Consider the following 13,719-nt stretch of genomic DNA (forward strand, 5'->3'; position numbering starts at 1 on the left):
GATATGAGCATAAAAGAATGAATGAGCGCCACAGACAGACACATCAGCACTGCAAACAAAAATGAACGCCAGCAGCACACTCGTACCTTGGGGTCGGCGCTCCTTTTAATAGCATTGATGAGATCAGTCCGGAGGGCCTCCATCTGGTGCAGTCCTATTCTGGGTACCACGTCTTTGCCCAGCACCACCGACGTGATGAACGCCTTGCTGTACTCGACGGCCGGAAGGCTGGAGGAAGGGAAGGCGCGGTAAACAGCACGTCTCCGACGGGCACAAACACAGGGCGTCAGCAGAGGCAGCCACAGAGCCAGCACGGCACGGGAAAGGTGGTTCGACGAGGGGAAAGTGCGGAGAAGGCGCACAGAAAGAGTTACTACTTCGGGCTGTCGACGCGACCAGATGGAACTTGAAATGAACACGCAACCTCCGCTGTTTCTAAATACGGTTCTGCTACTTGCGGTGCCGATTGGCACCAGTCAACGCCTCGATATCGGACTGCAACACGCCGTGACTGCGCGTTTCTCAACCGAAAAACAATACGTCGCAGCTCACGATCAAGGTCTATTGGAAACGTTAGTTGTTGAGAAATCACAGCACGCCGGAGGGAAAAATCCTACTCGAATTTATCTTTATTTAGCATTGAAGTTCCTCCCCGTGCTGTAGCTGTGCAGCACCCACTCCGTCAAATGATATGTCAAAAGACAGGTCTCTTTTATTCGTACCCTTTCCAACGTATTTTAATACCATCGATTCCGCAAGAGCAAATGATTGTTCATACGCGTATCAGAAGGCTATGAATCCTTTATTCTGTCCAATTTCAAAAATATATATTTGCACACACGATTTAACATTACTGTTGCATTAATGTTGAATTCGGCTTAGTTTTCTAATTTTCTAAAACCATACTCGGGCTAACTTGCCTTATCGTTGAATTCTATTCATTTTCTTTTCCTTGATTGTCCAAATTTCAAACACACTGCACCGAAAATGGCGCTACACTCTGCACACAACAAAGAGCATCATCTTATCTTTATTTCTCCAATGGTTAAATGGCACAGAGGTTCAATGCAGCACCCAGCTTGTATCCACCGGCGCTCCTCGGAAGAACGATGGAAAATGCGACTTCATTTAAAAAACCGTTATAGTTGTTCTGACAAAGATATAGCGATGTTTCAGAAGACAACGGCGCGGACGCGCAGCCGTTCAACCTAAGGCGAATACAGTAAGACGCGCACGGTCACTTTCACTATTCTTGAGTGGTACGTCACAGAAGCCAGTCACTACACACACCCCGTCAACCTCTTCGGCCCCTCACGTCCTATGTGACTGGGTGCTGATGAATGTGATTTTTTATGGCGCAAGGACATCTGGTGCCAAAGAGCGCATTGGCACAAGGTATTCTTTCGTCTAATCAAGGTGAGGTCAAAGGCTCATTTCCAAAGCATTTCCCCCGAAAGAAGCCGAGCGCCAGGCCAAGGGAAAACTTGAACCCATTGTATCACTGGTGGGTACCGGCGGCACTGGGGAATCGAACCCAGCACCTCTCGCATGTGAGGCGGATGCTCAAAGCACTAGGCCACCGCTGCACTGTAGTGACTGGGGTGCGTTTGTGCAAAGACTGCACAAGAATCGAAAAAAGTGACACCATATCTGCCGTTGTGTTGCGTGCCACTAACCTGAGCAGGCCACCGGGCGGGGCGTACGCATAGCACAGGAGGTTGGGGAAGTCCTGCTTGAGCAGAATAGCCAGAATGGCGGCCGCACCTGCCCCGAGGGAGTGGCCCACCAGGACGAGGTCGTACTGGGTCGTGCCTTTGTCCTGCGGCACAGGCATAGGCGCGCGAGAATGCCGTTCTCGCTCTGAATACCATCGTCTTGGTAAAGTTAAATTGAGTGGACACCTGACCAGCAAAAAAGCAAAAGCATATCAAAGCACATCATCATTACTACGCAGATTATTTGGTTCACTTGCATCCTGTAAGAAGTGGAAGAGCCTGAGTGCAACTCTAATCGGATACAACTCAAGAAAAAAGCGGCAAATGTTCTTCTAAAGAGGCCGTCCAGCTAATAACGGCAACCGGTTCTCATGACGTCATGGTTAATCCCTCCGACAGCTGGGCCACCACTGGGGGCTGGCGGGTGCTAGTGTATTAACCAAGCATTAACGGATCAACAGCGACGCCATGATAATCGGTGGACTCTATTGGGTGCTCATTTCTTTGACGGGAAGTTGTTTGGGCACAACCTTTTTTTTTCACATTGCTAGATTGCAGCCTAATCAATATGTCAGTAGATCTCTCCTCGGCACGCTTGAAGTTTTCTGCTATTTATTCTCAAGAAGGCACCCAATTGGTGTTCTGTGGCAGTCTTAACTAGCATGCAAGTGTGGTTGCTGAACGAACTTTAAAAGCAAGATTTTGCTATGCATCGGAAGATTAGACGTTTCCCTTCAATATGCTCATAACGGACGGTGGCTTACAATATTTTACAGTTGCTTGAGAATTACTGTCAAAAACGCAACTCACTGATTTTCTAGGCCAGCCTTAACTAGTACGTGCGAGCGCAGGACAGACTTTAATAGCAAGATTGCAGTACGTATCGGAAAATTAGACCATTCCCATCAATATGCTTCTAACAGAAACTTGCAGTATTCCACAGTTGCCTCACAATAACAAGTGGTGTCTAAGAAATCTGGACTTGTCAATGAAGGGCTCGGCACGCAGTATTCAACCCTTTCCTATGCAGAATTGATTCTGAGAATAAAACGGAGAACGGCAATAGATTATGCACAAAAGAAAGAAGTGTGATATACAAGATATGCAGCAAGGAAAGTAATAGCCAACAAATAGTAAAAGCTGCAAGCAACACAGCCTAAAAGACTCTGACGCCGTCTCTAGACTAACAAGAATTGTATTAAATTCACCATTTAAACTCAGGGTTGCTGGCTAAGCAAAAAAGAACGTTTTCTTTTGTGGTTATTTTCTATTCTTTACAGACCCCACTTTTTGCATTATACTCTATTTTTCAACTTCAGCCTTTCCATAGAACACATATTTACGCTACCCGATAGTTTACCCTAGCACTCATATTTATGCTACATCTCCCTTTGTCCCCCTTCCCAAGTGTACGGTAGCATATGGGCGCCGCCTAGTTAACCTTCCAGCCTATCCGTTCGTCATTCTTCTGTTCCTCGCATTTATGCACTTGCTCCCTATTTGGACGCCATTGCGCTGCTGCTTAATTTACTAAATTGTACATCTTATTCTCTTCTCATACAAGCAAAAGATACTGCCGCCTAACTGTAGTTTTTTCCGCACTCTTTTTTCGCGGATGTGTGAACTTCGCTGTGCTGCAAAGTTCGCTAACGCGTTTAGTGATCTGTAACTAGGTAGTAAAATACCTTAGCGTAAGGCTAGACAAGAGTCAAGGCGATTTGGTGAAAAGCGGCAGCGCTCTAGGTCTCTTACGCGGGTGCGCTCGTCGCTCCTTGGACGGAATCCACCTGTCGAAACGTTAAGCCTCCGCTGTGCTCCGAGCTCAATTCAATTAGGTTCGATTTGAGCCTCCTCTCTGCACTTCCATGGCACGTTTCCATCGCCCTCAATTTTCTTCCTAAGGCATATAATTAAGTTTCTGCGTCGGCGGCGAGTCGCCAAAAGGCGATTTACCGACGTCTTCGTTTCTTTGGCTGTTTTCACAAATGTATTTCTTTTTGGTTTCACATTTCTGAGCGCAGGTCGCAGTGGCATTTTAGTGCCTTTTACGGCGCTTCAGGCGTGCACCCCGAGCGACCTATTGTACTATATATGGCTGCCGTTTTGTAATTACCACAAAATTCCAACCCATTCCTATGTAGGTGAACGGCGCCCCTGCGCGACAGAACATTAGGACGAGCTAATAAAAAACACACAAACACACAAGCACGTGCAAGTCTTTATCTCTATCCCTCAGGTCATCCAGAGATTGCCGAATTCACGAGTTCATTACTTTCCGAGCAGTCATCCTCTCTAAAGGGCGTCTAGTTCTCACTAAGCCTACAGCTAGACTCCGATAGTAGTTGCCATTTTGCTGATGTTATTTAACACTTACTAACCCTATTATAGCAACATTAAACAGTAGAGATTGTTGGAAGAACCTCGCGCCACAAAATAGCGATGTTGAACATCCTGAGTGAATTTATTCACAAGCTGGTCCCTCAAGTTCGTTAGTGATTAACGTTTGAAATGCCGCGAGGTCTACCGGTGGACCCTTGTCGCTTGAAAATAGCCTTAGACTGAAGAGGACGCCAGAAAGCTGAAGCTAGGCTTGAACAAAACTTTCTCGGTCGCACAAGACAAGTTTCTGTCTGTCCGCACCAATAAGAGACCATATATTCGATAAAGAGATAACAACCTGAACAAGGCGGAAATGACTCTTAGCTTTACAAGGTTTAATTTTTCATTTCTCTCATTTGCTTGTTGCGTGCGGGTATTAAGGCTTCAAAATGTGGGCGTAGGAGGCAACAGGGATGTTTTGGGAGAAGGGTGAGTGCTAAAGTTTCAAGCATCTACATATCACTAAAAACAGCGTAGATTCTCTAATGGACTGCGTTGGTTCAAAATTCTGAAGGGTCGTATGGCGCAGATTATGCGTAGGCTTCATTTGCATAGAGCCCAGTATTTTCCCAGGTGTTTTGTCTTCGACAAGTAAGCTCCTAAGATGATGGCAAAGTAACGGCCATAGCATGCAGGTACTCTGGGCCCACTGTAAAAAAAAAACTGCGTTGGTCCGCGACAGTCAGCGAACGCATCGGCAAGTTGCGCGTAGCCTTCAATCTCATAGCTACGAATGCCAAGTGTGCTTCCGGCATTAAGCTCTTAATAGGACGAAGAATAAAGGTCACGTCATGAGTGTTCGTTGTGCGAGGTGCACCGATTTACTCTTCATAGCTTTTAGCCGCAGTATCTGCAACGACGCGGGGCAATTATTTCGCCGCATGGTTCTCCCAGATTGCCTCATATATGTTGTTTGTGGCCCGCCGTAAACCGCCAAGCAGCTACATTTACGTGTTGTAATAAGAGCAGCGAAAAACAACAACGGACAAGAAAGAGAGATCAGAGATACACACATGCACTGCCAACACGCCTGAATTTTTTTTGTTTGTTGTTTGTTATTTGTTGGTGCGGTGTTTTCCACTACTTTATTTTCATGACGGAGCTTCAGCGGGACTCGTACGACGGTATTTTTTTCATGACCGCGCAGAAGCACCAAATGAAGGGAGGAGTGTTTCGACAAAGCAAATAATGGTTGCATCTCCCTTCATAGTATGGTCTGAGGTGTCGTTATGGGGTATCGGAATCGACCTCCAGCGTAAGGAAAGCCCTGATGCCAATAAGAAGGCGAGGATAGACTTGAGGGTCACAGCCTAACGCGTGCGATGAGTCGGAGGAGGCTCCATGTTCTGCGATACCTTTTCTCGGTGGCACTTTTAAACGCAGAATGTGAAAAGAGCAGCACCCCCACACATAACCGGAGGGACAGGTGCGGTACCCGCAGCCGCCGCCTGAGACGTCCCTTCCACCTTACCAGGCTGTAGTTGAAGGCCTGCGACAGAATCCCTTCGTCCACCAGTTTTCGCTTGATGTACTCAGCGGCTTGTACCATGCCCTGCATTTGTGCAGATTTTAGGTTTTATTATTGAGCAACGGTATAAAGGTGTCCTGTTTTGCATTAGCCAATTTAGCAATAGAATAACGAAAGTAATTAAGGTTACTCTTTCTGCGTGGACAAAGCTAAATCACTGCTTTTAGCAACAACCTTCGGTAGTAAGAGGATTCTTCCTTTTGAGATTAGTCAATAAGTCCAGGATCTACTGGATATTTTAAACCTTAGCAAAAAGTGCAGAAAAAACTGCACAAGTCAAGTTTTTTTCATTAATGTTGTGTCCTTCTTGCTGTTGTCCAGAATGCGTCATGAATTCTCTAATCCATGCATGCATTGCTCAGAAAAACTTTCTCTTGTCTTTTTTAGCAAGACTGGGCACGGTAACATATTTTCGTTAAATTAAGCCCGTTGCTCCAGCCCTAGCACTGTAAGCGACAATACATTGTTTACTCGGGGATTTAACAAGTGATACAGTTTTATCGAATGTCGTGATGTCAAGGCGAGAACATTGGAAGTTAGCCGCACGCAAGGTAGTTACTTAGCCATAAAATGTGCGTCAAACGTGACTCCGCGCACAGCTGCAGGAAACGAGTGAAGTGGTGGTATGGCCTGCAAACTAACGTCTCGACCAACTTACAACTAAAAGGTACCCAGATAGATATGCGTGCGTAAAATTATGCAGAATTTAAAAAACAAAACTAGAAAAGAGAGCAAAATGAGCTTCTTTACTCATTCCCTTCCCCCCCTTCCCCTCGTTTCTCTTCTTTCGGAGGATGTTTAAGTAGCTTTGTTTCGCTATTTTTGTAGCAAATATTGTTGAGTTTAATCTCGAGAGGAATCAGGCTACTTTCGATAAATTCAATGTTTCGCTTTCTTTCGTTGCGATATGAGGAGCTTTAGCTGATACTGGAATTTTCACTGATAATGCATACCTGGAATCAAAGAGGCGAAGGAAACGGGCTCACCTTGTGTCCAAGCCAGTCCTCATGCGGCGGGTGAACGGGCAGCTGCTCGCCTTCCGCGTTCAAGTCCGTCAATACGTCCTGCGTAAAAAATGGAACGTCACAGTTGGAAAGGAAAGGTGTTGCATCATGCTTGGAAAGGCTCCAAATAAAAGACAACACGCGATGGAAGAAAAACTTAATCACCGCACTCCACATGGTTCTACAACAGAAAACGCAGTCAGCCCGTTCATTGCATTAGAAGATTTGAAACTTAACAGATACAGCAGCACACGCTACAGCTAGCCCGGTGCTTTATCCCACGTTTACCCACGGCGTAGTGGCTAGCACGTCGACATCTCGATTAGCCACAGCCAGATGGCGTGTCACCTTTTTTTTTTTTTTTTCACCGCCGTGGACCATTGTGGTTTGCAAAAGAACTCCATAAATACAATACTGTGTCTCTCATGCAGCTGTCGTTGTAAAATGAAAAGTCGTCTTATGGGCATAATAATTTACAGTAATAAGGGGGTAACTTATACACAAGCGAAGTCATGTGGCTACAAAAGAAATCTATACAACTTTCTCAGAGACTTCGCAGTTGAAGAAAAATTCGTCCTGGTCCAATGTTCGAACCCGGGACGGAAAGCTTATTGTAGGGATAGAGCGAATTCATCAATAATTCGAAGTGGGAGCAGTGTGGAAACGAAGTGAGATCAGTAATGTAGTAAAGTGTTCGCCCCTCGGCGCATACTGTACTATCGGGGACAAAGGTCTCCAGGCGCGAGTAAAGACATTTTAACTAATAGCTGCCACTTTTGGTAGCGATCACCTGCTATCACTAGCACGCCTCACAGCACACGAGTCCGACTTTCACCTCGACAACTGTGGTTTCCAGCCAGCGGCCAATCACACAGCTATCAGCTTCGGTTCCCGATGACGCGTGCTCGAGACTGTTGTTCCCGCGACAGTACATCAGGATGATGTCCTGCTATGTCGGCTTGCTCTCTGCGTAAAAGGATCTCCCCACGGCTCTCGTTCGCGGAGCTGAGTTTAAGACCCCCGGGCTAAATCAAATCAGGAGCGAGCCACAGCAATCTCCCAAAACATTCTCCCTGACAGGGAGACGGAAAAACGGGACGGGAGCGCGAGGAGGAGACCACGGCTGCGACGGTCATCGACCCCAGCCACGCCAGCAGACCATGACCAAGGAACATGCCCGCCGCAAAAATTGGAGGACGATAGTGGATAACGCATCGTCGCTTCGCAGGGAACACGTTGTGGTCGGGAGCGAGAAAAATGAACCTGTCGGGTGCCCTTTCTAAAGTAGAAGGGAAAAAGCAAGGGAGATGGAAGATCCGACCACAACACGTCCGGACTAGAGTCACTAAATAAAGGCTTAGAGTACCGTCACTGCAGCACGGCGGTAAGCAGAGGCGGCCATTTTGTTGTTTTATCATTGTTGCAAGATTGCCGCTTCGGCGACCTCGCCGCTAACTTTGGCCCGGCCATTTTGTAAACAACGCTGTTAGCCACCCTGCGCTGCGGCGGGGATCGTAGCCGTACGGCATGGAGCCGCTCAGATGCAAACGGTACAGCTGTTGCCTTCAGTTTATGCTTTCGTCGTGCGGAGCTGAAATGCTACGAGGCGCGGAATCCCTGGTCTCTGAGTCGGTCACCGGCAGCACTCGCAGCGTCGCAGCCCTAGGACTACCACAGTTGCCCGACTGAAAACGCATAAGCCACAAAATGGCAGCCCCCATGAACCGTCCAAGTCTAAACAAGTATCACGTGATGCAAACTGACCAATGATAGTGGCGGCGGCACAGAACAAAAGGAGAAAAGAGTGCCGGTACTCTAAGTCTTTATTTAGGTGACTCTAGTCCGGACCTTTGGCGAATAAAAATTCCTTTTTTTTCTCATCGTAATGATAATGGTGATCATTTTATTTCAATGGCTCAATGGCAGCTAGGCCGAAGTGCACTATGGGATCACACCTCTCATGTGCTTATGCGATGAAAAAATACAAAAATATATTAATAACAAAGAAGGTAGAGGTATTGCTGGCAGGCTACTCTGCCCTGATGCTCTTAGTGGGGACGTGTCAGGGGGAGGAAAGGGTCGCGGTGAGTAACACTAAAGGCTTCGATGAAAATGTAGGGAGCGAGTTCGTTATGCAAGCTTGAATAAATTGGGCCTATTTATGCAGGAAGTGGTGGTGTGCGCTGCGTGAAACGCCCAGAAAAGCCCGGAAAAGCCCAGAAAAGCCCCCCACCAACCGCCAAAAAAGTATGCCGCGCCTTGTGCTCAAAGCAGACAGGCAACCGGCAAATTTGGTAACAATGCAGTATTGCATATAGACCACCGCTCATATTCTAGGAGCTGTGGCTGCCGAATATTATGCCTATTGTTTATGTTGTGAACCTATGTATAGAGACATACTCGAGGAATCATGGAGGTCAAAGAATCCGGTATTGAAGAAAAACAGTGAGGCTGGTAGGTTTATTTAATGAGTATTTCACACTGTTACCGAAGAAAACATGAAAAACATGAAAAGACATCTACGCTGCACGGTCCTTCTTTTTTCAATTTGCCAACAGAAACTATAACTATTAGGTCTATATAGGTGACTTAAAACCATCGCGTCAGGCCCTACAGATAAATACACAGATACAGATACTGCTCGCACTAATGCAGCCTAATGAAAGAAGCGTTGCCAGGGGAGTCTTAATGTGGGCGTTGCGAAATTTGCCAAACTTGTGGGAATAACAGTAACACTGCTTCCGTCTCTTCTGATATGGCGTTTTATTCAGCACCATTACAGGCAGATGGCATTTTCCCATCCTTCCCGTGTTACAGTGTTAGCGGCAAATTAGTTCACACCAAGGACTGTTTTGGCTTCCTGGACACTTGCTAAACACCGGATAGTTGTTTCAAAAGAGCCACTCCTACTTCGAAATCTGCTTTTAGCGATCGCAAAGATTGCAAGCGAGACGTGAGAGAGGAGCGAACTCCGTCCGCCAGGTCACTTTGCCTCGATAAACTTCAGTGGGAATATGTTCGAAGTATTTCGCTGCTCATTCCTGCTATACGACTGAGAAAATAATAATACTAATAATAATAATAATTGGTTTTGGGGGAAAGGAAATTGCGCAGTATCTGTCTCATATATCGGCGGACACTTGAACCGCGCCGTAAGGGAAGGGATAAATGAGGGAGTGAAAGAAGAAAGCAAAAGGACAAAATGACCGGTGGGTGAGTTAATGAAATCCACCTATCGGGTGGATGTCATTAACGCGAAATTAAGCGATAGCTGTTTATGCGGTTAGTTATGGGGATATTCTGAGGTAGAAAAAAGTTGAGCTGAGGCTTAGATAAAGTGTTAAGCCTGGATATCTCGAAGCGAAAAGCGTTTAGCAAGGCGTGCCTCTCGTGATTCTGGCGTTTCACCCGCTTGTCTATCCTTGCACTTTTCATATCTTCGCTGCTTTTGAGCCAACTCCCAAGCTACCACTTCTGGGTCTTTTTCTCCTCCTTCCATGGCGAAAGGTCAGACGACGGAAGGCACCTGCGCTCCGCGTGACGTCACTCGGTTTCACGGTCAGACGACGGAGTCAGCGCGCGGTGGCTACGACGGCTGAGGCCACAGCGACCACCTGCGCTCCGCGTGACGTCACTCGGTTTCGCGCATGCGCAGCTGTGCCAGATCTGTAGTGTGGCTCACGCGAAGCCCGGTGTTGACGAGCCTAGTGAAGCTTTTCGCTTCAAAAGTTACAGTGATGACCTCATATCGCAGTGGGGGTAGTGGTCAAGTGATGCACCCCTGCACTGACAGGCGGCTGTTCCAAACAGAGCCACCCGTAGGCTTATGTGACACAGGTTGACCGTGATATGAGAGTGAGTGCGTTAATGACCGGAGAGTGCTTTAATGACATCCACCCACCGGGTGGATGTCATTAACGCATCCACCGGCTACGCCGACGGCGACGCGCAGGCCAAGGACGCGCGCCTAACAGCTTTCGCTGTAAAACGAACACCTGCGCGTCGACTATAGCTACCACTGGAAGTTATTCAGTATCGCGTTCTAATTAGCTATCGTGTTGCATTGTCCTGTTGGTAAAATATCACCAAAAGTAAAAGAAAATGTGGCATAGAAAATCTAAACTACAGCATTAGCTCTGCAGTGCTGTGCACGCATATACGATTTGCGCAACGACTACCTTCGGCATGCACACGTGGCTCACCTGGAGAGACAGCGTTCCTCGAACAGAGACTACGACCGTCCGCTTCTCGTGGTCCACGGCGACGAAGAAGGGCGTCTCTCCGACCTGCAATGCACACACAAAGTGCGAAGATAAAACTTTACATTAAAGCTTCGAGTGAACCACTCTTGCTGATGCGATTCGTGTGTTTGGCTTTGCTCACAGTTTTTGAATTTTCTATACACCTTATGCGAAGCTCTGCACGTAGGCCTTCCCACTTATCAGAGCTGACCGAACAAACATGGCAGAGCTCATGGTATAAAACTTGTGGAGGCTAAAAGACGAGTGCCATGGGTGTTGACAAGAAGTGTGTAACATTCCGAAAGTATACAACAAACAACAACAGCGCTTGCTCTCGCGTTGTGAGTGCTCAAAGCACATGGCCAGCCGTCTTGCCTGGATGTGAAATTTGTGGAAAAGCTCCAGTGGAATGACTCATCATGTAATCTGTGTACTTTATCAGCAGGTCTGTTTTTTCCGCCACTTTTTTAATGTCCTAAGGTCTGGCGTTTCTTTTATTCTATAGCCGCAAACGATATGATGGGCCCATGCAATAGTGTGTGCATCAATTAATTAACAGTGTAAGTAACTGCCACATTTGGGAACTATTCTTCGCTTAATCCCATTTTTTTTTACCAGTATTTATCCGAAGCGCGCACGTAGTACGTTATTGTCAGGCGCTGCGTGCATATTTACACGTCAAAAAGTGCCGCGCATAAAGACAGCATGAAAAAAGTGTTCCTTCGGGGCGCGCTTTTGCTCGCCGGCTTTTTTTTTGATGTTTAATCATTCGGAATACTCAAACACGCGTAAATACACTTACTCGAAATGACTGCATCGGCCGACACTACAAACCTTGAAACGTCCTTTGAGTAAGAACAATCTTTTGGGCAAATTTTTAAAAGACCCTATTGCTAAAAAGACAATGCGATGTAGTGCGGTTAAATATACGCCGACCCTGCTATGTACGCTTTTTATGTTGAGCTTTTGCAGACCAATGTCTAAAAGGCAACCAAAATGCCGAAGAGCAGATTCTGAACGGCGGTATGCTGTATCACCTTCAGAATTATGCACCGCAAAGTGTAAGTTGCGTAGGATGAGCTGTTTACACAAGTATACCACGCACAGCATAATAACACACAAGAAAAAAATACACACAAGTAAAAAACGCTGGCTTCAATTAACATGTGTTGAAAATAGAAGTCGGTGCTTCATCCTGCTGTATTTCGTCTTGTGTCATGTGGTGCGCTGAAGGCTTGCATCAGCTATCACTTAGTGATTCCAAACCAGTATTTGGCAACACCGTCTTAGTACTCCTATGATGCGTGGCGCGGCACCCCACATTTATTTCTTATTCTGTATTTGTACGTAGTGTATATTACCCCCATCCCTATCCTTTCTTAAAATAGCTCCCCCTTCATTTCCCTCTCCCTGTCATATCCCTGTCTTTCATTCCCGCTAGCCGCAGCTAAGGTGCTTCAGGTTTCGATTACAGATGCCGCGGCTAGCGACACCTTTTCCTTTCATTGTTATTTTATTAATAAACAGCCACTGACAACAACAGCGTCCTAACCGAGTCAGGTGGAATGACATCAGAAAATTTTATGGGGTGATTTGGCTGTGTGTAGGAAAAAACGACCCTGGAAAAAAATGAGCCCGGAAAAAATGTCCCCGGAAAAAGTGTCGCCGGAAGATACGCCCCCGAAGAAAACATTGTCACAAAAAAAAAGTCCCTTGAGGAAGCGTCGTCCAGGAAACAGAAGCCCCCAAACGAAAAATCACCCAATTATTGGATTTCTCGACAACTCACAAGAGAAAAATTGCACTCTTTATTGACTCTTCTTTTACTATTAGAATAAATGTAAGCTTGAAGTATTTCGCAGTACCAACCCGCACCACAGTCATGCAGTCTCCGTCATGCCAAGATCGGACCCCGCACCTCCCGCATGCGAGAGAGACATTCAAATCACTCGGGGTTATGGGAAGTTTGATGGCACCCGTTTCGGGACATTTTTCCTACTCCACAAAGGGGAGAATACGGATCGTTTTCTCTGTGGCCATTTTTTCCGCGGACACTTTCTTTGGGGACGTTTTTTTTTTCCGGGGACGTTTCTCCCCGAACCCGATTTGCCTACAGCTGATGAAAGTCAGGGGTCATTTGAAGCGTCTTCAAATAGGGACTAAACTTCACACAGTCACAATGGCACTAATTATGATGCACACCTGTTTTCAAAGTCAGCACAAATCATTCAAATCTGTGAGCGATTATTCCACTGACAGCGCAGCGCCCGCTGCCAAAGAAGGCACCCGACTCACGTCCACGTGGTAGGTGACGTAGACGACCTCCATGTTGTGGTTGTTCACCATGTGCCTGAGTGCGGCGTAGTTGCAGTAGCAGCAGTTGTCCTCGACGACAAGCGCTCGATCCCGCTTCTTCTTGCGCGTCGGAATGCAGCAGCACCTGGCACGAAAAACACCACTGTGGAGGGTCAAAAGTAAGCTGCTTTTTGTTCCCAGTCCCTGAAACGAAGAGTTCCTGCACCCACCAAATACCTCAGGCTCAGTCCATCCTGAAGGGGATGCTAAGGTGGCGTCAGCACACCAGAGGCACAACTTAACTGTGGAAGAGTTGCTCGCAGACCATGGCAATGCTTCATTGGCAGGTAGGTTTCCTAGATTAAGGCCTCGGAGCTGATTCTAGTACAGAGTATAGCATAGCGCGATTCGCGATCCGCTACACCGTGATCCGCTTCCATAGGCCGTCACTGCGTACGCGCTGGGATCCCAACGGCATACATGCACACCGCTGACGGGCACGTGGCGCCATCTGGTTCCCTCAGGGCGCTCTGGCCACGCGCAGTGGCGCATCGCGG

General features: G+C 47.0%; 1 protein-coding gene across 7 annotated transcripts in view; it reads right to left on the reverse strand.

The window, feature by feature from the left end:
• inaE (inactivation no afterpotential E) overlaps window positions 1-13,719 on the reverse strand; it is a 177,346-nt gene that overhangs the window by 34,099 nt on the left and 129,528 nt on the right. For 4 of the 7 annotated variants that reach the window (XM_077636671.1, XM_077636669.1, XM_077636668.1 and 1 more), the window contains exons 9-14: window positions 13,163-13,325; window positions 10,829-10,912; window positions 6,609-6,686; window positions 5,566-5,646; window positions 1,677-1,819; window positions 87-228 (exon numbers count right to left, since the gene is read on the reverse strand). In XM_077636671.1, coding sequence (XP_077492797.1) covers window positions 87-228; window positions 1,677-1,819; window positions 5,566-5,646; window positions 6,609-6,686; window positions 10,829-10,912; window positions 13,163-13,325 — 691 coding nt within the window. The remainder of the gene's footprint in view (window positions 1-86; window positions 229-1,676; window positions 1,820-5,565; window positions 5,647-6,608; window positions 6,687-10,828; window positions 10,913-13,162; window positions 13,326-13,719) is intronic. The other 3 variants (XM_077636667.1, XM_077636670.1, XM_077636672.1) reach the window with 1 other exon arrangement.

The sequence above is a fragment of the Amblyomma americanum genome, chromosome 9 (assembly GCF_052857255.1).
Source record: "Amblyomma americanum isolate KBUSLIRL-KWMA chromosome 9, ASM5285725v1, whole genome shotgun sequence".
Lineage (NCBI taxonomy): Eukaryota > Metazoa > Arthropoda > Arachnida > Ixodida > Ixodidae > Amblyomma > Amblyomma americanum.